The sequence below is a fragment of the Vigna radiata genome, chromosome 5 (genome assembly GCF_000741045.1).
Source record: "Vigna radiata var. radiata cultivar VC1973A chromosome 5, Vradiata_ver6, whole genome shotgun sequence".
Lineage (NCBI taxonomy): Eukaryota > Viridiplantae > Streptophyta > Magnoliopsida > Fabales > Fabaceae > Vigna > Vigna radiata.
The window spans coordinates 30,864,403-30,887,776 of record NC_028355.1 but is presented as its reverse complement, the minus strand read 5'-3'; the positions used below and the strand labels follow the sequence as shown (position 1 = coordinate 30,887,776).

General features: G+C 34.5%; 2 protein-coding genes across 2 annotated transcripts; one reads left to right on the top strand and one right to left on the bottom strand.

Moving 5' to 3' along the window:
- Nucleotides 1–12,737: 12,737 nt before the first annotated feature.
- On the top strand, nucleotides 12,738–15,677 carry LOC106760833 (caffeic acid 3-O-methyltransferase). Its single transcript, XM_014644264.2, has 4 exons — nucleotides 12,738–13,143; nucleotides 13,346–13,682; nucleotides 13,762–13,826; nucleotides 15,162–15,677. The coding sequence occupies exons 1-4, from the start codon at nucleotides 12,787–12,789 to the stop codon at nucleotides 15,459–15,461; spliced, it is 1,059 nt and encodes a 352-aa protein (XP_014499750.1). The 5' UTR covers nucleotides 12,738–12,786; the 3' UTR covers nucleotides 15,462–15,677.
- Nucleotides 15,678–16,542: 865 nt separating this feature from the next.
- Nucleotides 16,543–18,713, bottom strand: LOC106760592 (F-box/FBD/LRR-repeat protein At3g14710-like). The gene is made up of 3 exons (XM_014644011.1): nucleotides 17,769–18,713; nucleotides 16,909–17,043; nucleotides 16,543–16,815 (listed from the first exon to the last, which is right to left on the bottom strand). Exons 1-3 carry the CDS (start codon nucleotides 18,711–18,713, stop codon nucleotides 16,543–16,545), a joined length of 1,353 nt encoding a protein of 450 aa, XP_014499497.1.
- Nucleotides 18,714–23,374: the final 4,661 nt, after the last annotated feature.

Below are 23,374 nucleotides of genomic sequence, written 5' to 3'. Positions count from 1 at the left end.
ATAGTTCAATTACTTGTCCAAAACCCAAAATTCATTCGCGTAATCGTTTACCAGGCTCTGGTAAACGAGTACAAGGGTGTTTTTTGGTGCACAGGTTACAGGACCTCACCTAAATGGCTGATTTCAACCTGGGTGGTCCCCCACTCCATGATGGGCTTCCCCAAACATGACCTCCAAGCATATACACACACTTAAACAACAAATTCATCTTAAAAGCACTAAACTTGTGTGAAAAAACACTAGAATTGAACTGTGGTCACCCAGGTTACTACAAGTGGCTCCTGTAGTTCAATTACTTGTTCAAAACCCAAAAGTCATTCATGTAATCGTTTACTAGGCTCTGGTAAACGATTACAAGGGTGTTTTTTGGTGCACAGGTTACAGGACCTCACCTAAGTGGCTGATCTCAACCTGGGTGGTCCCTACCCCATGACGGGCTTCCCCAAACATGACCTCCAAGCATATACACACACTTAAACAACAAATTCAACTTAAAAGCAGTAAACTTGTGTGAAAAAACACTAGAATTGAACTGTTGTCACCTAGGTTAACATAGGTGGCTCCTGTAGTTCAATTACTTGTCCAAAACCCAAAATTTATTCGTGTAATCATTTACCAGGCTCTGGTAAACGATTGCAAGGGTGTTTTCTGGTGCACAGGTTACAAGACCTCACCTAAGTGGCTGATCTCAACTTGGGTGGTCCCCTACTCCATGATGGGCTTCCCAAACATGACCTCCAAGCATATACGCACACTTAAACAACAAATTCAACTTNAAAGCACTAAACTTGTGTGAAAAAACACTGAAATTAAACTGTGGTCACCCAGGTTACCATAGGTGGCTCCTGTAGCTCAATTACTTGTCCAAAATCCAAAATTCATTCGTGTAATCATTTACCAGGCTCTGGTAAATGATTACAAGTGTGTTTTCAGTAGCATGATCTTCACCAATTCTGCTAAGTTCATCAACTCACAAACATTATTTCATTCTTCTATCACAAACATTACTACTACCTCAAATTGGCCACTTTTTTCTTTAACATTTTTAAGAAATCAAAATTTAAACCACTTAAATAATGTAGGAAATTAAATTGCAATTATCAATTACATTACTTAAGGGAACCAAACATGCATCTTGTATAAATTGAACAAAATAGGTTACATTACAGTAACTTGTTGATCTACGTACAATGTCCTATTACTGTCATTTATAAACTGAATACAATAATCACTCATTCTTTATTCTAAGGACTACATTTTCGGTGTACGATGTCCTAAGCGCTTGCCTCTTGTAACACCTTCGTGATTCCACCCTCCCAAACGTCTTCATAAGAGGTTGATTGTTGGACATTCCACCCAGTTGGTTGTTGGACATGCCTCCTGGGGAAACAAAGCCACTATTCATGAATGGTTCTGCCCGTGGCGCACTATGTTGATCATCATCTTTATTTGTTCTTTTAGCCTTCTCTTCAGCCAAATTTTCCTCCAGGACAACAATCCTCCTTTTAAGTTCTTCAAGTACATTTTCTTGTTCCTCTAGAGTACGCATAAAATTTTCTCTGCGTTTTCTTTTAAGCATCTTTTTTATGTTTGTTGCTAATCCTTCTTTTTTGGTGCTGATTGTTTTTCCTTCTCATCCTTCTTATCCTTGCTTGAAGCACCAAAATCAACAACAACATGAACCTAAAATTCAATAAGATTTAACATATTATCAAACTTCAATGAATATATCATAACATTCAGAAGTCAAACAACGAAGCACATACCACACTCGTCTCCATAACCCGTTTGACGATGTTGTCTCCCACATTTTTATTCATCCAATGCAAGATTCTTGGAAATTTCTCTATTTCACCTTCGGGAGGAATGAAATGCTCAGAAAACCATACCTAAAAAACATGTTCTTCTCATAAATTCGTCATAATCAAAATGCAAGCCACAACATTCAAAAATTTAGTTCTGAAATAAATAAATCAAAACTACCTGTAACATGTAAACGCAACCGTCAACATAAACATTTGTTGTAGCTTTGCCTTTCTTCACAACATCTGAAGCTTTGCTTAAACTCCGTAACAAACAACGATACACTAGACGACCCCAACAATAATTATCCATACCGCTTAAGTTGTCAACAATTTTAAACATTATATGAAACCCTCGTCCGCTACGATTTGGAAATAATATCTCAAATATCCTTACCAATATGTACAAGCTACAACATTGAGGACAAGGTATCTTTCTTTTATGTTTTTTCAGTAAAAAATTTGTAAACGAAATTCAAATCTTTTGTTCCTTTGCCAAAGTATTTCACAAATGTGCTACTACCCATGTTGTCCTTTAAGTTTATAGTTTGACCATCTGAACTCAACCCCGATCCTAAACAAAAATCATTTTCATTGATATTCATAACTTTACCTGCAGTTAGAAAACCATTGCTAGAATCGACCCATTTAAACAATAACTCCCTCAACATTTTCTTACTGAATAAAACATTACCACTCAAATCTAAAAACCACCCAAATGGAGGCTTCGTAATGACTGACCGCTGCTCCTCTATCAAACGTTCGTTCAAAGTACAAATATATTTGGTTGAAAAATATAGATCAGATCTATATTTTTTTGTCTTGTTTTCTATTTTGGGATTTGGCATTATAGGTATTTTGTTTTGTTTTTGTAGTTGACCGTTCATCACTCTTTTTCAACCAATTATATTTGTACTTTGAACGAACGTTTGACAGAGGAGCCAAATAATTCTTTGTCTTACACAAGGAGCTGGTATCACTTAGAAAGGGGGTAGTGCAGGGCTTGCATCTTAGCATTCCCGTCTCTTCAAGAATGTCTAGTGCATATTTCCTCTGGCATAGATGTATCCCCCTCTTAGATCTGGCTACCTCAAAGCCTAAAAAGTATTTCAGTTCCCCTAGGTTTTTCATCTACATACACTAGGAGAGCAGTGAAATTTGTGGATGTTTTCAAAATAAAGAGAGAATGATCAGATTTAGATTCAGTGTAACCAACAAAAAGAAGAAACGATGATAGTTTATCAAACCATTGTCTATTGGCCTGCTTCAGCCCATATAAGGATTTAGTTAGCCTACAAACCTGACCTTTTGTATGTATGTTTAGCCCTGGTGGTGGCTCCATGTAAACCTCTTCATTTAGGTCTCCATGCAGAAAGGCGTTATCAACATCCAATTGATATAGATGCCAAATTCTTGAGGCAGTAATAACAAAAAGGATTTTAACAGTGGTTAATTTAGCTACAGGGGAAAAAGTGTCCAAAAAATATATACCTTGTTGCTGGGTATAACCTTTAGCAACCAAACGAGCTTTATACCTTTCTATGGTGCCATCAACTTTGTGCGCTTGATTTTGTACACCCACTTGCATCCAATGGAATTTTTTCCAAGAGGAAGTTGATTTAGGTACCAAGTGCCATTGTCCTGTAAGGCTTTTAATTCTCTTTGCATGGCAGTGACCCATTCATTGTTGTCTTTTGCCTCATTATAGGATTTTGGCTCAATGTTGGCAAATATGTCCAGAGTGTACTTTTAGGTGTTTTTCCGATAGAGAGTTATAAGACAAAACATTGGAAATAGGATGGGGAGTTTTGTAGCTATTTTTTTCATGAAGATAACTGGTTGAGGAATGATTAACCTGGTGTATATAGTCATTTAGGTATCTAGGAACCCTTTTAACTCTGGTAGATTTTCTGGAATTGTGATATTCTCTATCATTAGTGTGATCAGTACCAATGTCAATGATAGTATCTTCATTGTCATCAGGCCTTTGTTCTGAATCTTTATTCTCCTCAAAATTCTGAACTTCATCATAGTTTTGACCATACCAAAGTTCATTAGGTAAAACATTGTCAATCTGTTTCTCATCATGTCTGGTCTCATTACCTTGTGCATCCTTGTAGGAGAAAACATTTTCATAAAAAATAACATTTTTCCTTAAAAATATCTCCCTAGTACTAACATCCAGTATAACATATCCTTTAACACCATTTTTATAACCTAGGAAAACACCTTTTCTGGCTCTAGAATCAAGTTTATTTCTGTTATGCTCTAAAGTGGAAACAAAACATAGGCAGCCAAAGGTTTTTAAATTCAAATAGGTGGGAGGATTGTCATACATTAAATCATAAGGAGTCTTACCATTTAGAACAGATGTGGGTAATTTATTTATCAAATAAATGACATGAGATATAACATAAGACCAATAGGCAGCAGGTATATTGGATTGAAAGAAAAAGACTACGAGTTTTATCTAGGATATGTTGGTGTTTATGTTCAACAATAGAATTCTATTGGGGAGTCTAAGCACAACTTTTTTTATGTTCAATACCATAGGAATCATACATAGCAACACAGTTAAATTTAGGACCATTGTCAAATCTAATAGTCTTAATAGTTTTGCCAAATTGATTTTTAATCTAGAATAAAATTCTGCAAAAGTTCTCTAGTTTGTCCTTTATTGTGCACCAAGAAAGCCCAAGTGTGTCTACTATAATCATCAATAATTGTAAGAAAGTATTTATGTTCATGAATAGAAGGAATAGAGATAGGACTCCATATATCATAATGTATCAATTCAAAACAGTTAGTAGAAGTAGTAGTGCTTGTAGAAAAAGGAAGTTTATGTTGTTTAGCATAATGATAAATATCACAAATAGTTTTGGATGACATTTTAACATAAGGAAAATTCTTACAGATTTGTTATATGATTTTGTGGCCAGGGTGACCCATTCTATAATGCCACAAATCATCATTAACTTGTTTACAAAAAATACAGATTTAGGAACATATTCCTGACTAAAAACAAGGAAAGATTGTAGATAGTAAAGGCCTTTGTTCACATTAGCATGGCCACTCATCTTCAAGGTAGAGTTCTCCTGTATTTGACAAGTCTTAGAAGAAAAAGTTAGAGTGCAATTTAAGTCTCTGGTTAGACTTTGTACAAATATTAGGTTAAAAGAAAATTTTGGAATATAGAGAACATTAAAGATAATGAAATTCTTTGAAAACTGAATGGTTCCAACATGTTGGGCAATAACTATAGAGTTGTTTGGAAGCTTAAGAGATATGGGTTTAATTTTATGAAAGGTAATAAAATGTTTTCTTTCATGGGTCACATGATCAGTGGCCCTAATGTCTATAATCCATGAAAAATTACCTAGGTTGTCTCTGAGAGTGTTTCTTTGCACTTGGCTAACACTGTGTGAGGAATTGTCAATACCTTCTATCATTTTTAGTAGTTCCTACATCTGTTCAGGGGTAAAAGATTGCATAGTAATACTGTTATGTCCCTGTTGGGCATTCTGTGTTTGGGTAGAGTTAGAGTCATCCTTGCAGACATTAGCAAAACTCCACTCATTTTGTCCTCCCCTGTCTTAAGTGTTGTTATTGTCAGTTTTCTTGTACCATGGTGGGTAATCATGTTTGGAATGACATTCATCAACCATCTGATTCATCTTGTGACAATGAGAACATTGTTTCCCATAAATGGGATTTCTCCCTCTTTCTCTGCCTTGGCCACGTGAGCTAGTGCCAAGTCCTTATGGCTTCCAAGTGGATCTATCAGTGGTGCTGGCCAGGATCTTGAAGGTGTCAGTCTGACGAATTGTTCCAGGATGTTGTCTTTCCTAACGTTCTTGCTGCATGAGGAGAGAAAAGACTCTGTAGATGTTGGACAAAGGCTCCATTAAGAGGGTTTGAGTTTTAACAGTTTGGTAAGTGTCATTTAAACCCTTCGGGAAACATATGACGTGCTTCACCTCTCTGTATTTGAGAGTAACTCTGGAAAAATCATAAGTACAAGGGATTTGACAGCTGCAACAGGGTATGGGTATAAGGGATTCTAATTCTTCCCATAGAATTTTCAAGTCAGTGAAATATTATGTGACATTGTGCTCTCCTTGTTTAATGGAATGGATATTGATGAAGGTTGAAAAACAGTTATTTTCATATGTCATTTTAGACCAAATTACTCCCTTTACTACTTAGAATGAGCTTAGAATCTAGCAAAACTCAATAAATGAGTCTGTAGAGAGTCAAAAGCTATTTTTAGCGATATTATGCTTGTTTTGCATTGTTTTGTAGCATTTTTGAGGAAGTGAAGAATGGAGTTGAAGATGAAGGTCGTAGACTCAAGAAAAGAGAAGAAAAATGAAAAAATGAAGAGTCAACGTACCGTCCGGCGGCAAATTACACCGCCGGGCGGTCTAGGGCGAGGAGAAGGCACTTGGCGTGGGCGTTGGGCGGATTTGCGATTAGAGGCAAACCGTCGAGCGGCAGACCCCTGCCGTTGGGCGGTAGTGCGATTTGAGGGAAACCGCCGGGCGGAACAAGTGTGGCGCCGGGCGGTTGTCTGCTGGGCTTGGGTCTGTTTTCTGTTGCGCTCCTCACTTATAAATAACCCTATTGCGAGTTTAGATGTATTCTTTTCACAGAAGGGGGCAGCCAGACCTAATTTCACTCTCTGGAGAGGATCTCTTGGATGCTTAGGCTCCATTTCTTCTTATCTAGGGTTTGCTTTTCCATTCTTCATCCATTTTTCATTTAGATTCACCATGTCAATGGTGAATTAAACCCTATTGTTGTTGAGGGAAACAATGTAATCTTTTGATACTCTCTTCTATTGAAACCCTTGTTTATTTATATGGTTTCCATATGCTTTGATTATTGATTGTTGGGTTCTCATATGTGCTTAATGCTTTTATCGTTTAACTCATTCGATAACTGTTGTTTGTCTTTATTGATACGGGGACGTACAGTAATGTCATGAACTGGTGAATAATTCCTTGATTAAGCAATACCACCTAGGGATAGGGGTAGGATGATCAATTGTTTTTCAGTTCTGCTTTATAATGCTTTATTAATTGCTAGGGGGGCTAGGGATAGCAAGCCAGTAATTAGTAATAGGCTCTTTTCGCCGAGGGATCGCGTTAAGGGTAGGCTAAGAAAGTTGCATAACAATTAGTTAATCAAGCAAATAAATCAGGAGGAGTAAATAAGAGAAAGCAGATAAGATGAAATTGTAAACCCCCAACAACTCCATTCATCCATCGTTTTCTTCTCGTCAATTGAATCAATATCTTTTGCATGTTCATATTTTATTCTCAATTGAATCAATCTCTTTTGCAAGTAATTAATTTTTATTTTCAAGTCTTACGATCTTAATTCACACGAACGATAAGGCCTTTCGAGTCTCTTGGGAAAACGATACTTGGACTTACCATTTATTATTACTTGATACGATTTGGTACGCTTGCCAATCTGTTAACAGATATCCTGCAGTAAATCAGAAATCTTAAAATAGTCTCGTTTAGAAAATCTTTCTTTAAGTTCTTCGCACAAATTTTTGGCATTGTCAACATAGATGACACTATCTGCAATCTGGGTTGAAAGAGTCTTGATGATCCAAGATAAAACCATGGTGTCACATTTTTTCCAAGCATCAAACAGAGGATCGATTCTTGGTGGCTTCTTAATACTGTCACCAATGAATTTGATCTTTTTTTTTGGAGAGAAGAGCCATTTTTAAATTTCTTCTCCAAGATGGGTAGTTAGTCTCATTGAGAATCTGGGAAATAAGAGTAGTACCTGGATTTTCTCCGGGATGAAGATAAAACGGGCTTGAAGGTTGAGTGGTGGGATCTGGGTGTCCATCCTTCCAAGAAACAATCAAGAAACGTGTACTTCTGATACCATATTAAGCTACAGGCCCAAAGCCTTAAACCAAGGCCCAAAACGTAAAGCCTGAAGAGATAAAAAATATCTCTTGATAAAAAAACTACCTTGAAGCAGTCTTCGTCAGACAAGAGAGATAGAATGCGCGAGATTTCTAGAAGTTAGAGAGAAGGAGCACGAAGCTCTTGGCGATGAGTGTTCATGGCTTCAGGAAGAAACAAGAAAAGATGCTCGGTGCAAAGTCTTCAACGGAGGTAAGAGAAAAACTTAAGCTTTTTGTATTTCTATATTGGTGTAGTTCTTCTGTGTTACATTCTAAAAGGGAAAAGAAAAAAACCCTAGCCTTAAATAGGTTAGGGAAAAGGGGAAACACGGGATAATAACAAACTTAACTGATTACTACTGCAAAGTAGTAATCCTAACTGAAACATTAATGAAAATAACAAACATCAACATTTAGTTTTGTTCTTTTATGTTGCGTTATTCTAGTTTCTTTCACTTTTCTTCTTTATTATGTTCTTCCTTATTTCATCTTGAAATGTAGACTAACCTACCACTCTTCTTGTTTCTTTGCTTCTTCATTTTGGTTGGTTCATTGAAAGCTATCATGTTGCCCAACTATGTATTTATTCCTTTTGCTTTGTTTGTGTCGTCCGTTGAAATGTACAATTTCACTACTTAACTTACCATTTGTCATCGTCGACATTAATGTATTGTTTGGGTACGCCTTCCTTTCGCTAATGTGTGTTTGACTATATTTTCAATGAAGTCGAAAAACACATTTTCAAGTAAGAAACATAATCCCATTTTGTTGATGATAAAAAGTTTTCATTTTTTTTTTGTTATAAGGGTGGTTTAGGAATGTGATTGGGATATATTTAGTCATTTCATTGTTATTTTTATTTTTCGTTTGTTGACTTTGTTATTCACTTATGGCTCATTGTTTTCAAATAAATAAGTTCTTTATAAGGCATGGCTGGTGACCGTGGAACTACTGAAAAGAAGGTTAAACATTGGTTAATAGAAAAGTTGGCCTTCAAACGTCATTGATGAGTCGATATTTTCTCGACTTCACTTAGTTTATTGTACCGAAATTAATCAGGGAATTGTGTTTAAATGTCCGGTATTTTCCCGTTTCTGCTGATTACACTTAATTTGACCAGAAATTCTTATTTTAATTAATTTGAATTTTCTGAGCTAATTATTTGCATTATTATTTGCAGGGAAAATTTTGGAAATACAATTTGGGACATTTGGAGGAGACAAAATAAAGTCAAGACTCTTCACATGGACATTTCAAATTTAATTACTTTGAAACTTAGTAGTCTAGATAGTTTTAATTAAATTTGTAAACAATGGGCCAATTTTTGGTAAAATAGTTTAGGCCCAAAATGTTAGAATAGATGACATGGCACCTAGGGTTTTGCAAAGGGGTGGACCCCACCTCATTTTAGAGGCAACACTTGGCCTCTTAGTAGGGAGCTACAGCCGTCATATTAAATTGGCAAGAGAGGGCTGCAACGGGAGAAGAGGGCTCTCGACAATTTTCTTTGGAGAGCTGGAACAAAGAATTCTGATGATGCTTGCTGGAAAGGTGCCATAGAATTCTCTTTGCAGATTTTTGGCTCATTTGGTTTAAGAATCTTCTTCTTCTTTCAATTATGCACATGTTTGATGATTTTGGTTGAGAAAGGGGCTGCAGCTGCCGACACTTCATTTTGGAGTTGCTAGAACGTTGTCTTTTGGGGAAGAACGAATGAGTAGCGTTACTGCATCATCCCTTTACACATTAAATTTCTTTTGGAATTGATTCATGTTGCCACCACTTGCTTCGTTTTATTTGGTTTTGCTGGAACGTTTATTATTTTTGGAGAGAAAATGGTTTGGCATTTGCGGAACAGTCATTTGATTTTTGGAAAGTCTTGCTTTAGAATATTCTCTTGGGAGAAAACTTTGAACGTTGGTGATGATGTGGTTAAAAAGGTTGAAGCAATTGATGTTACGGTGGTTGAATGCAAATTGTAAAAGCACTTTAATTTCTTTCCTTGCAAATGGAGCTCACGGGACTTAATCTCATTTCAAGTCACGGTTTCCTTTAAATTTCATTGAATAAAATTTGGAGCAGCTACCTTGCAGAGGTGCAGCGTGAAGGGTGCTTACCCTTTTGTTGGTTTTTCCCTTTTGCTTTGCTGTAGCTTTTATGCTGCCTATTCATCAATCATATCACGGTCTTTTTGGGTCCTTGCTGTGAAGAAATGGAACAATTTCTATTCTACTTTTTCATTGAAGTGATGCTTGACTTTGGGTAGGTGTACACGCTGGTGGAAGAAAAATGCTCATTCAATTTCTTTGCTTTATTCAGAGGATACGTTAACTTCAATTAGATAGAAATGAATTTCCTTTTAATTGGAAAAAAGAGGGTGCACACGGTTTCGGCTGGGAAAAATCATGGCAAGAGGTTTATTTTCAAGGATTGCAAATTCAATTAGTTTATTTCTTTTATTTTAAATTAATTTGCATATTAGGATTAGCTGCTTTTTAATTTCTTTAATTTAATTTTGCATTTAATTTAACTTAACTGTGTTTAGATATTTGTTTAGTCTAGTATTTGGTTTAGCATTTTCACTCTCTGGACTCGTTTTTAAAAAAAATAACTGCAACCACATCAGAAGTCCAAATGCTACGTTTTATATGTCAAATGAAAGATATTTGAGTCTATTTTCCAGAAAAAAAAACCTCATCTCATTTAGAGCTCTGTAGAAAAAGTTATGGTTAAAACATTGAGCAAAGGTCAGAGCTGCCTAGTTCCAGCGTGAATTTTCGTAATTACTGTAGCAGTTTCGTTTTTATTGTTTTAATTTTATTTTCGTGCATGGTGAAACCTTTTCAACCCCCCCTTTTTTCGTGTTAGACCTAAGTCTCGAACCGCAGTTGGTCCTTGTGAGACGACCTAGGAGTCATTCCCTAGCTATACTGCATATTCTCAATTGCAATCAAATTTGATCGGGCGGCGACACCCATCAGTCATACAGAAGTAATTTATTTAACAATTACATTAAGTTAATTTAAAATTTTAGCACTTAAAAATCATCTATGCCAACATGCAACCTAAATTTCATCCATGTATTTCCCACTTCCCCAACATGTAAACTACTTCACCAACCCAATATTAAATCAAAGAATAAATAATAAAGTACTTGGGAGCGTGGCAGCAAATGACGACGTCGCCAACAAAGCTCACGAGACACAAATGGAGGCAGTCGTGACTAAAATGGAAGCAACAACGTGAGACAGAAATGGAACTACCAAAGCGCCAGACAAATGGAGGCAGAGGCAACAGCGAACCCAAAACCGAGAAGCACTAAGCTGACGATGGTGGACCCAATGCGCGAAATGGAGGCAACGAGAAAAACCTTGCGCGAGCGAGAGCGAAACAATGGAGGAAGAAGAGTGCGAGAGCAATGAAGGAGGAAGAAGAGTGACGCGAGAGCAATGCGACGAGGATGAGGTGCGACGAGGAGGAGGCGTGAGGAGGGTGGCGATGCAACGAGAAGCAGACGCGACGAGGACGTTGGGGCAGCAAGATGGAGGCACAACAACGTCGGCGACATAGAGTGAAGAAGGCTGCAGCGATGGCAAGGCGTTTGTAGGGAGGAAGAAAAATGTTCGCACTTCTGGAAATGATATTACCTCGGTTCTCTCTCTTAACCGAAGCAATACAACCCTATTGCCTCGGTTCCTTTGCTCAACCGATGCCTAAAGGTTTCAAAAAATGGCAATTTTAAAAATAATTTCAAACTATGCGCATCGGTTCGCGCTTCACCCAAAGTAGAAGCAACATATGATATCAGTTTACCTCAAGTAGTATCAGTGACGTTTTATTAATTTAGAACCTTCAGTTTCAGATCAACAGTTACGTGGCTAGACATATTGCCTCGATTTTGAGTAGAACCGAGGCAATATGCCTTCGGCTAAACACGAGGTAGTGATAGCAGTGAATAATATTGATTGCAGATGGCTATATGTATTAGTTACTTCTGCAAACCGAGACAGTATCCGCTTTCCCAAAAAGGTGTCAGATGATAAGTTAGACTTTTATGCTTTTTGCAGAGTTATGTGCCTCGGTTCCTCCTAACAACCGAGACAGTACAAACTTTAAACATCGATTTGAGTTAAAAAAACTATGAGAGTGTCACCACATTTTTATATGTTTTAGTTTGTTTCAAACCAAAATGCAATGTACGAGTTAAAAACGCCTTTTTTTTTACTAGTGAATAATGATGAATTGTCAAAAGAGCTACATTCTAGAAAGCTCTCAGCAAAGAAATTAAAAAAACCATATCAAAAATATATTTAAAGTAATGCATAAAGTATGGCTTCAATCCTTTTAAGAGGTTGAATTTTCAACATGTGTGATTTTGTATTTCTATATATGATCTCTATACCCGGATGTCTAGGTTAACAAAAAGTTAAAAATCTGTATTATGTTAGATTTTTTTTTTAAAAGAAAAACTTTATGCCATGATATTTTGTATTGTATTAACTTGACTTAGTTTTTTTTTTTACTTAAAATTTTAATTAATTTAAAACTTTCATTAAATTAGATTACAATTGACAAAAAAAAAGTAAAGTATAATTGACCTTTATGTTAATCATTGATAAACATTTTATTCAAAATGAAAATGGGTTATATTGAGATAACACTCAGTAGTAGTAGTAGTTATTCTGATTCATCCTATACTGCACCCTAGATCACATTCGTATTATCTAAAACGTTCTGCTTACATTTCTTCCTTAATGCCTTCAATGCCAAATCAGCATCCAATAAGTACTAATAATAAAATTATTGTGTTAATTTCGCTTAGCACCGTATCAAACTAGTTTAACGGTAAAAAAGTGAAAGATACAAAGTGATGACACAGCAGTGATAGTAAATTATTTACATCACCGTCTTCCAGAGTCACGTGTTTTTACCCTTTGTCCGTTTCGCTCTCATGGGTTAGGTAGGCATTCTTTCACCTATAAATCCCTTCCACGTCGCTTCCTCTTCTCACAAATTCCAAAACTCTGCAACAACAACGTCAACAAGAAGATGGCAGAGGAAGCCACGGATTCTCGAAAGCAAGCGAGGCTCGCAATCATGGAACTGGCCAACATGATAAGCGTTCCGATGGCCCTAAACGCCGTCGTTCGCCTCAACGTCGCCGACGCCATCTGGAACTCCGGCGCCAACATCCCCATCTCTGCCGCCCAGATCCTCCCCCGCATCCTCCCCGCCGGCGACGCCGAGAACCTCCAGCGACTCCTCCGCATCCTCACCAGCTACGGCGTCTTCAAGGAGCACGTCGACGCCGGCGAACGCAAGTACTCCCTCACCGACGTCGGCAAAACGCTTGTCACTGACGAGCAAGGTCTCTCCTACGGTGCTTACGTGCTTCAACACCACCAGGTCCGATTTTTTTAAGAAATTTTTTCTGATTAAATTTGTTTACAACTTTTGATTTTTAATGTAAATGTCTTTAAGGAAACGATTTTAATATTTTAGGAAAATATTTATCAATTAATTTAAGTTGAAAAGGTCTATCAATAAAAACAAAATGAATCTTAATAGAAATGAATGACTCATGTGAATAATGTAGTTGTGTCGATAGGACGCGTTGATGCGAGCGTGGACATTGGTTCACGAGGCAGTGGTGGACCCTACGAAGGAGCCGTTCGAGAGGGCGAACGGTGAGGGAGCGTATGGGTATTATCTGAAGCAGGAAGAGATGAACGAGTTGATGGTGAAGGCCATGTCAGGAGTGTCAGTGCCCTTCATGAGGGCCATGTTAGAGGGCTACGATGGCTTCCAAGGTGTGGAGAGGCTGGTGGACGTGGGTGGTAGTGGCGGTGACTGCCTCCGCATGATCCTGCAGAAACACCCCAGCATCAAGGAGGGGATAAACTTCGACCTCCCTGAAGTTGTGGCCAAAGCACCACCAACCCCATGTGAGTCACTGTTAGGTTCTTGTTTCATGAGATTATGACCACATCTGACTGATATCATTGTCTCATTATTCATCTTTAGATGTAACCCATGTGGGTGGTGACATGTTCAAATCTATTCCCCAAGGAGACGCTATCTTCATGAAGGTTAGTTCGTTCCTTTATTACAATTTATTTAGAAAATAACACAAAGCATCTTATATAGAATACTTTGGCAGATGTAATTTTTGTCCTCTTGTTACTAATAAATAAGGCTTACCGCTATAAAAAGTTGCACAATCATATTTTAACAACACTTTTGACAATTTTTTTGACAACAGAATACGTGTCACCATTTTATTCGTCTGTTTAAATTTATTTTAAAAAAATATTTAAAACGATCCAATCATAAGTGACCATGTATGCTTTATCAAAAAGTTATCAAAGAAAGAGTTGTTAAAGAGATTTTTTCCTAAAAAGTTTGCGGGACGGGCTAATTTGCCAACGTAAAACACTGAAAATGCTAATTTTATATCTACTATATTTTGTCATTTATTTTCTAATTACAAAAGTTGGAAAATAATTTAACCTTTTATTTAATGGAATATATATATATATATATATATATATATATATATATATAAAACTTGTTAGTATTAATTAAATTAAATTTTTATTTATTTTTAAATTTATTTTTTAATTGGAAATTAAAATTGCATTACATGTATTTCTTACCATTGTTATTATATGTAATGTTTATATTATTATATAACTTTTACCTATCGTCACGTAATATACAAAAAAGAAATTTAATATAATAAAGTTATAAGAAATAATAAATAAAAAATGTAAATTAATTAAAGGAATTTGTAATTTGTGATTTAGAAAATTATAAAATTAATTATTTTAAAATATCTTATCTGAAATTTCATATAAAAATTAAATTAACTTATAAATTTAAACTAGCCAGTTTTTCCTCCCGAAAAACAATTTTCATCTTTAAACGTAAGATGTAGTTATGATTTTTTTTTATTAAAGATGTCTTTTTGGCATAATATTGAGGTGTTTTTTTTTTTGTTAAAATAATATTATGGTCGTTAGGTAGTAACGCCATAAAGTAATAATGGAGACGCAATTATTATTCACCACATATAACTGATAACGTTGGTAGGGATAAAACATTTAATTAATCTTATAATTATTAATTCATTCATAACTTCCGTTCTCTTTCCTGTATTTTATTATTACGATGGATTGGGGCAATACTTTCAATAAATTATTCATCTTATCCGATGTATTCACCTTAAATTCCTAACAAACAAAAGATTTATCTAATGAACAATATGTAGATTCATGTTGTGTGTAAAAATTTTTCCAGTGATTAGAAGATTTTGAGAGTTTGACAGGATTAAATGGTAGTCTTTGTGACTGTATACATTGTTGTGTATTTATGACATCTGTTATGTAGTTTTGCTGAATAATATATTGAACATTGTTTGGCAGTGGGTGCTAACAACATGGACGGACGAAGAAATAAAGCAGATAATGCGGAACTGTCACAAAGCACTTCCTGAGGGAGGGAAAGTGATAGCTTGTGAGCCAGTGCTGCCAGAGCATTCAGATGAGAGTCACAGAACAAGGGCGTTGCTTGAGGGTGACATTTTTGTGATGACAATCTACAGAGCGAAGGGGAAGCACAGGACTGAAGAACAGTTCAGGCAGTTAGCCATTGATGCAGGTTTCCCTCGTTTCAGAGCCATCCATGTTGACCATTTTTACACTGTTCTTGAGTTTCAGAAATGAAATTAAGGCAACCATTCTTCTCTGTTTCAAGGTCATTGTTCTGTAGACTGAGTTGAGTGGTAGTGGTCTTGTGATATTAGAACTGAGTTGCTTGGAGGATCAGGCAAAGATTGTTAGACATTGACATAAAAACAGAGTAACGACAGAGTAGTACCCCCTATGTAGCCTAAAGTTAAATAACTATCTGCTCAAAAGTTATCCTTTGATTTAAGTTAATTTGTTATTCCTAAAAGTTCAGACAAATTCTTAGATTTTATCAGAAAACTTAATTTTAAGACTCGAAATGTATTTAAAAGTCTGCATTGTCTTATAATAGTGAAATTCAAACTTTGGTCTTTTTATAATGTCATGATAAACAGAAATTGTAAGAAGACACATAAAATAAAGACTTTGATGTCCTATTTATAAAATTATAATAAATTTATTATTGTTATAGTATGCATTGTCGTCACAGTAGTATTTTGGAAAATTTTAATTTAGTTCAATATTTTATTTATTTTTATGTATTTTACATAATATTGATATATTGTTGAAAAAAAAAATCTAATTATTGTAGCATTGGAATTTTCTATTTATAATGATTTTTATTTTATGATTTTATTCATATGCATAATATATTGGTCTTATAATATTTTGTACACAATTAAAAACAAATATACAATCTAGCTAATCAAATACCTTCTTCTCAACAGTGCCTCTTAAATAAATTCATACATTCTCAATGTTTTTAATAATATCCGAAAAACTTAGCTTATAACAAACTTTGGTAAAACATCTATCAACTGATTTTGGTAAAAAAAAATATTAATCTTCACTTGTTTCATTCAGTCATGTTAAATAGATTGTAAAAAATGTCACACGACTATATTATCACAATACAAAATGAATGAGACTCCTTGTATTACTTAAAAAAATACGTAACATTTATTATAATTAGAAAAAAAATACAGCTTAATTATTTAGCACCAAAATTCAGAATCCACCGTTTCCATTATTATTTTTATTCAATAAGGGTCCATTACGATAGAAGATACTCTCAAAACACAAAACATGCTATCCTAAAATACAAAACATGGTTGGCCTATGAAAATTCAATAATAGCACAAGAGAAAGCTTTCTTATATGAGAATAGCTTCTCTTTAAATTCCTCTATCACCTTCGATTTCATCTGCCAATATACAATGGAGAAGCTCATTCTCTCCAGCATTAAAGCATTTTCCATCACAAATTTTGCTACACAGAGTTCATGCTCAAATCCATTCAGTGAACCAAATTTCACAACCTGGAGAGTAGATGTCAAACATTCCGGCACGGCAGCAGAGTTCAAAAGCACCACGTCGAATTTAGATATTCCCTGATGATTATAATTAATCATCAAAACAACAAGCGTAAAAGGGTGTATCAAAATTCGGAAAACCTGAAATGTTTTTGCACGAGTTATTATTACCTCGAAAGCTAGAGTCCTGAGAACCGGTGACTTGAGAAGTAAGCCTAACAAGACATCACCAGTAACAAAGCCTAGATCCAAATAGCTCAACATTCCAAATAAAGGTAGATTAGCCACACTTGTTTTTTCCAGATACTGCATATAAAGAAACCGATATTTTAGTAATGACATTCCATACACAGCACCAAGCAATGTAGACAAATCTAAAGAATAAATTACGGATGTAGGCAAAAGATTTTCAAATAACAAGAATATGCAAATCATGGGAGGATCAGATGACTTTAAATGAAGAAGTCGTGCAGACTAGCATTGACCACGGTTGAAGTCATGCACTTCAAAAACGACTTTTAATTGACGTAACATTAAAATTTGGTGATTAGCCAGGTGGTCAACCACTCGTTCTGATGGTCAGTCGGCCTGGTGGTGTCTAAAGAAAGGTCAGTGTTTGTGCTTTATTGACTTCGTTTTAAGCAACTTGTTTTATACAACTTGACTTTGTTTCTGAATATGTAGAGTCTCCATTCTCCTGACACCACTAGGTCGACCACCCACCAAGCTAAGCACAAGGGCCAGCACCCACCAGGTTTTTATTGCCACGACAATTAAAAATCGTTTTTGAAATACACGACTTTCTGGTCATTACTACGAAGTCATGCAGGAGAGACAAGACTTCTTCATTTAATGTTATCTCACCCCACGACTTGCCTAATTTCGTTATTGCAAAATTATTTGTAATACATCCGTAATTTTTTCTTTAAATTTGTCTAGTTTAATACAAAACTCCCAAACTTCTGAACGTGCAATGCACTCAAATTCATATATATCATTACTCTTTACGAGAAAGGTTAAAGGTTGCTTACCTGCAAACCACCGAATTTGAGACATTTCATTTCCCTAAATTGTTTGAGAAGGACAAAGACACGGGACTCTATCATCGTATTATTCTTCTTCTCACATGGGTTCACCGTTATAGTGAGAGAAGCATTACAAGCCGATGAGGGATCCAGCAGCTTGAAAAAATTTGACCTGTAATCATAACCACGATATGTAAAGTCTTTCAGATGAGAAGCAGAAAACTCAACCGCACAATTATTCGTTGCATAAGAACTGGAGTTGTCTTCCACTATGACAACGCTTTCAAGTAGAGGCACCTTTAAAATGACGCGTTTTGCTTTTAACCAAGAGCAATTCGTTGTTTCAAACACTTTTAGAGCTGGTAAACGAAGATTGAAATCTGAAAGAGAGTCATAAGTAAATATAACTCCAGACAATTTCAGGAGTTTTAGATATCCAAAATAAACCCAGGTTTTAACTCTAATGGCACAAGAAACCATATTCAGAACCAATTCTTCCAAATATAAGGATTCGAAAAGAAAATGAGTTGCCTGAGCTGGAAAGGACATCTCAAAATGTGTGACAATACGAAGATTTTTAACCCCCTTGATCAAGATATTGGATATCCAAATATTGAAAAGGGTCAAATCCTGGTTGTGAACAAGAACAAGTGAGAAACTTGATGCTGTTGTAAGCAGAAGTGCCCTATAGACAAAGTTGACGAAGTTCTGTTTTCCTCGGCTCCTCTTCTTTCGAGAGAAGAACAAATTGTCGTTTATGTCCAACTTGGTAATGGTTGTCCAGCGATATACCCATGTCTTGGATAACACACTTGTTCGAACTGCGTCTTTGGTCGGCAGAAAAGAGAGTATGCAACTTATGAGTGATTCCGGAAGTTTGCTGATTCTGTCTTCACTTTTTGTTCTCTTCGAATGCTTTTGCTTGCTTGAGTAAATATATGAACCAGACATCTTTCTAACAATGAAAAACATGCTGTTCTCATTGTCTTATTTATACTTGTCTCTATCACTAAGATTCCCCTTAGCAAGGCTCTTGTTTCAATTAAATAGCTCAATGTATGAACGTTACTTAACTCTATAATATTGGTACTGTTACTGTGTTGCATTTATAGCTTGGGAGTGTGAAGAGGTAAGAGAGAAAGAAAAGGGAGGTGAAAGAACATGCAACTACGTAGTACTACACTATGCCAATATGCCTTTGATATGTCTCGTGCACGGAGGTAAAGAAACAAAAAGATAAAGACAAATGTTAATCATGGTTAAGAAATTCTAAAGTACTACCTATGAAGTTGTCTGTTAAAGTTACTCTCATTAATATACTGTTATTGCATTTTTTTAATACATTTACGTGAATTTCAATGGACATATCTTATTTTAATTTTCTTAATCAATGTTGTTAAAGTACTTATTCAAATGACCGTTTCTTTATCATAATAAAGCAGTTGCGTTATGTTTGTAAATTGCGTGCTGCACGGAATGTGCACTATATTACTGGGCAAATTCATGAGACTAGACAGGGAAATGTATGTTTATCAACTTTTGAAAATTTCTTTTGCAACTGTTTATATCGTATTCATCTGTTTTAAACATATAAAATAAAATAATAATATATAATATGTTATTAAAAAATTGTTAAAATATCGTCTGATTAGAAATTTTTAAAAACACATCATCGCCCAACGAATAAAAAAGAAAAATATATTTTTTAACAAATTTTTTATAATTTTTTTACAACAATTTATGTGATAGTTTGTGATTGATCCGTTTTAAATTTATGAACCAATAAAACAGTGATACATAATCTATTATAAAAAAATTATTAAAAAAAAGTTGTTAATATATTATCTTTTAAGATTTTCATATTAATCTGTCACAACAAGATATAGAAAAACCGATTTCAAAACTTTGTAAGTTGCTATTTCATCTGAATGCTTCAAGCATTTAAAGTTTCAATATAAATCTTGGAGTCAAAGAGATTTGCTTATTTCATTATTTGGATATATTATTAAAGAATAATTATGGAGATTTTCTTAAATTCCCTTTTGAAATCCCGTTCTCAGATGTATCCTTGGGTTATGTTTTCATCAACTGCTTTTAATAAGAATTCATACAAGAAAGAAAGAAGAGAAAGAATGAAATGAATATTTTTTTATAAACTATATGCATGCTGTTCGAAGGGTTTTTAAATGCAATCGAGACTTTACTTTTGATTTAATTTAAAAACTTTTGCATGATTAAATAACTTTTTATTTATAATTAAAATTTTACTTCGATTAAAACTAATCACTCTAATTAAAAATTATTTAAGACTTTACTTATTTATTAAGTTTTTATTTGATGAAAAATAAACCAACATAATAAAATTTGATTGGGATTGTATTTTAATTCAATTTACTATTAATAATATAAATTTTTTATTATTAGTTAATTACTGTATTTTGATTATAAGTGAGAATATCAACAATTAATTTACATTGATTGATTTGCAAATTTACGACAACAACTAATTTAATAATTTATTTTTGAATAAGGGATGACATCTATTTTGAAATATCAATGAAATTGCCTTGTTTCATACTATTTTTGTTTCTACAATCTTTTATTTAATTGTTATTTAATTTAATTTGTTACCAAAACCCATACTACTATTAGTCACATTTATATTAACATATCATAAGCATTTGCATTGTAATTATTTTAGGTCTTTTTTTCTTGGTAGATTTTTAGACATAATATCATTAGTATATTTTTTCATGTCATTCATACTAACTAATTTTATTGAATTAGGTTAGATTTATTATTTTTATCTTTTATTATTTGTATTATGTTTTATTAATGTAAAGGTTTAGAAAATGATTTTTTAAAAATAGTAGTGGTTTTAAAAATAGTGAGAGTCGATTATTTTAATATTAATTTTTTTTATTATAAATAGTTTCATTATAAACGAGTTTTATTATTTTAAAACACACTGTCTCTCTAGAAAACACTTTTCTAAAGTTCTTGGAATTCTCTAAGAGTTCTTTTTCTTTGTTTATCTAATTAAAGAACTGAGACTGTATGAATGATCTCGGCAGTGAATTCTTCAATTCAGCTTGTTCTTCGTCTGAGTAACTTAAGTTTCAACCCCCTTTTATCTTATTCTTTCTTTATTTGTTGCATGCGGGTCCCGCTCAACTTGCATGCGTCTTTTTAGTCTTTAGTTTGAGTTTTTGCTGATCAGTGTTTCTAATAGTGTACCTTGATAGTCTTTTCGTTGTTTGTAGGTGCAGTATGTGAGATTAATGCATGTTGATTATTATACCTAAAATTGTTGTTTTCAACATTAATTATGTTTGGATGAATGTACTTGGTTGAATGATGTTTGTGGACTTTGATGATTCTATTTGGACTTGGTTATTGTTATGAATGCTGTTGTTGTCAAGTTTAGTGGTGTCAAATTGGTTGTAATGTTGAGGAGAAAGGATTAGGCAGAGTTATAGATCATTTTTTGTCTAAAATGGAGGTTTTGATAGGTAAGTTTTAGAAGTAATGGTCTAAGGAGAGAAACTATAATTTAGGACAGATTATATGGTCATTTGAAACTTGGTAGCACCTTTAGGTTTAATTTTAGAGGTTTTGACTAGTGAGATTTTAATGTAGTAGGTCTGGTATTAAGTAATGAGTTTAGGGTTTGTTGTTAGATCATTTTCGATTGGTTTGGACTCTTAAGATGTTAATCTTTGCATGAAAAAGGTGGAAGTGAGTTTAGGTAAATTAGACTAGGCAAGTTGGAATAAGGTATCAAATTTAAGTTAAAAACCTGTTTCTAAAGCATTTTAAATGTTTAGGATATCATGTAAACCATTTGGATAGGTACAAAAGACAACTAAGGCTAGAAAATAGGGTTTGTATGCTTCTAGTGTGGTGATCAACGGTAGTTAGCTGAGCCTGAGCACCAGAAAGCCAAAAGTTTGACGCTCAACTGTAGGGGGTGGCGCTTAGGCGCTAGGTTTGTGCGAAGATTGGCGCTTAGCGGTGGTTTTCTCTCTTTGTTGTTTCATCTTTTGGTTTTTGTGGTTTTATTTTAAAGATTGATTGGTACAATATGCCATGTTTAATATGTTTATGAAATGTTATTAAGGATTACAAATGATGTTAAGGTATGTATCAAGGTGTGATTTAATAAGAGTTTCTGAGGAGAAACTTTAAATGGTTGTTTCAAGTTGCGTATAAATGTAGGAAGCTCCGTCTTGGGGGTTATCTTAACACTTTAATGGTCATTCATTCTCAATTAGAGAGGAGTGTTGCATGTAATGAGAGTAGCAGGAGGTCCTAGTCTAGGTGTTCCAATATGACCTAAGATGCGAAACATACTAATCTTGTGAGTGTGGTAGGGTGAAACCCATTGGCAATGACTCTGCAAGCAGTAAAGGCCATTACAAGTGCATGACTCGCCATAGCTCGACATTCATACTATATCTGAATGGTCAGGTCGTGGTTCATGGTATGCTTAGAATGTATGTTTAGTACTGTATGAAATCTGATGTATGATGAACTCTAATATCCTGTGTTTGTTTTTTTAACAATAATTACCCTTGTTGTTTTTGTTTGTTTTTTCTTTTGTAACGATGAACGATGATTTTAATGGTGTAAACTTAGAGGAATGTCAATAGTGAGTAGATACTAGACAATGGTGAAGTTAAGACGTAAAATAGAAATTTTGGTTTCTGTTTCCTCTAGTTTAAGTAAAGATTTCGATTAAGTATCAAAATTTTTGGAATATTATAATTAACCTTTTCTGTAAAATTTTATAAAAATCAATTTTTGAAAATTAATTTTCCATTCATTGAGATATAAATGAAGGCTGATTTAATTCTATCAAGTTTATTATTTACTAACTAAAAAATAATGAAATTGCTTTAGTCAAATAATGTTAATTTAATAACGTCAATAATAACTTATCAAAATCGATTCGAAAAATATGGCTAATATTTTTAATCTTATTTATTGTCTTTCAGTAAGTTATTTTATTTATTTATTTTAATTTTATTTTTTTAACATATATACATTTAGTTTAGTTTGTTCTTTTTAGTATTGAGTTATTGTAAAATTTTTAGTAAGAAGTGAAGATGGTGAGAACACTTTTGATAATGAAATGAAAGAAGTGAAAACAATAATAAGTGTACATGAACTTCCTAAATCTGCAAACAGAATTTCATGTGTCATGGGGCAACTTTGAGGGTGTGTTCATTTGAAGGTAATTTACTGTTCAAGCTTGGCAGTGAGCGATGAATAAAAAAAGTGTAAAGTGTGTTCACTTGTGATGTATTGGAAGCGATGATTTGAAGGTAATAGCGGGGGATTTATGTATTGTAGCGTCATATTTGCGAAAATTTGGAGGGATGAACGATGTATTGTCTAAAATACCCCTTTTCATTTGATTGTAAGCGTATTCGGTTACGCTGCTATGAAGAAGGGTAGTCTATTTTGAAGGGAAGGAAATGGCTGTTACCCACAAAGTTGGTTACGCCATCACCATCATCATCACCATCATCATCACCATCATCATCACCACCATCATCATCACCACCATCATCATCACCACCATCATCATCACCATCATCATCATCATC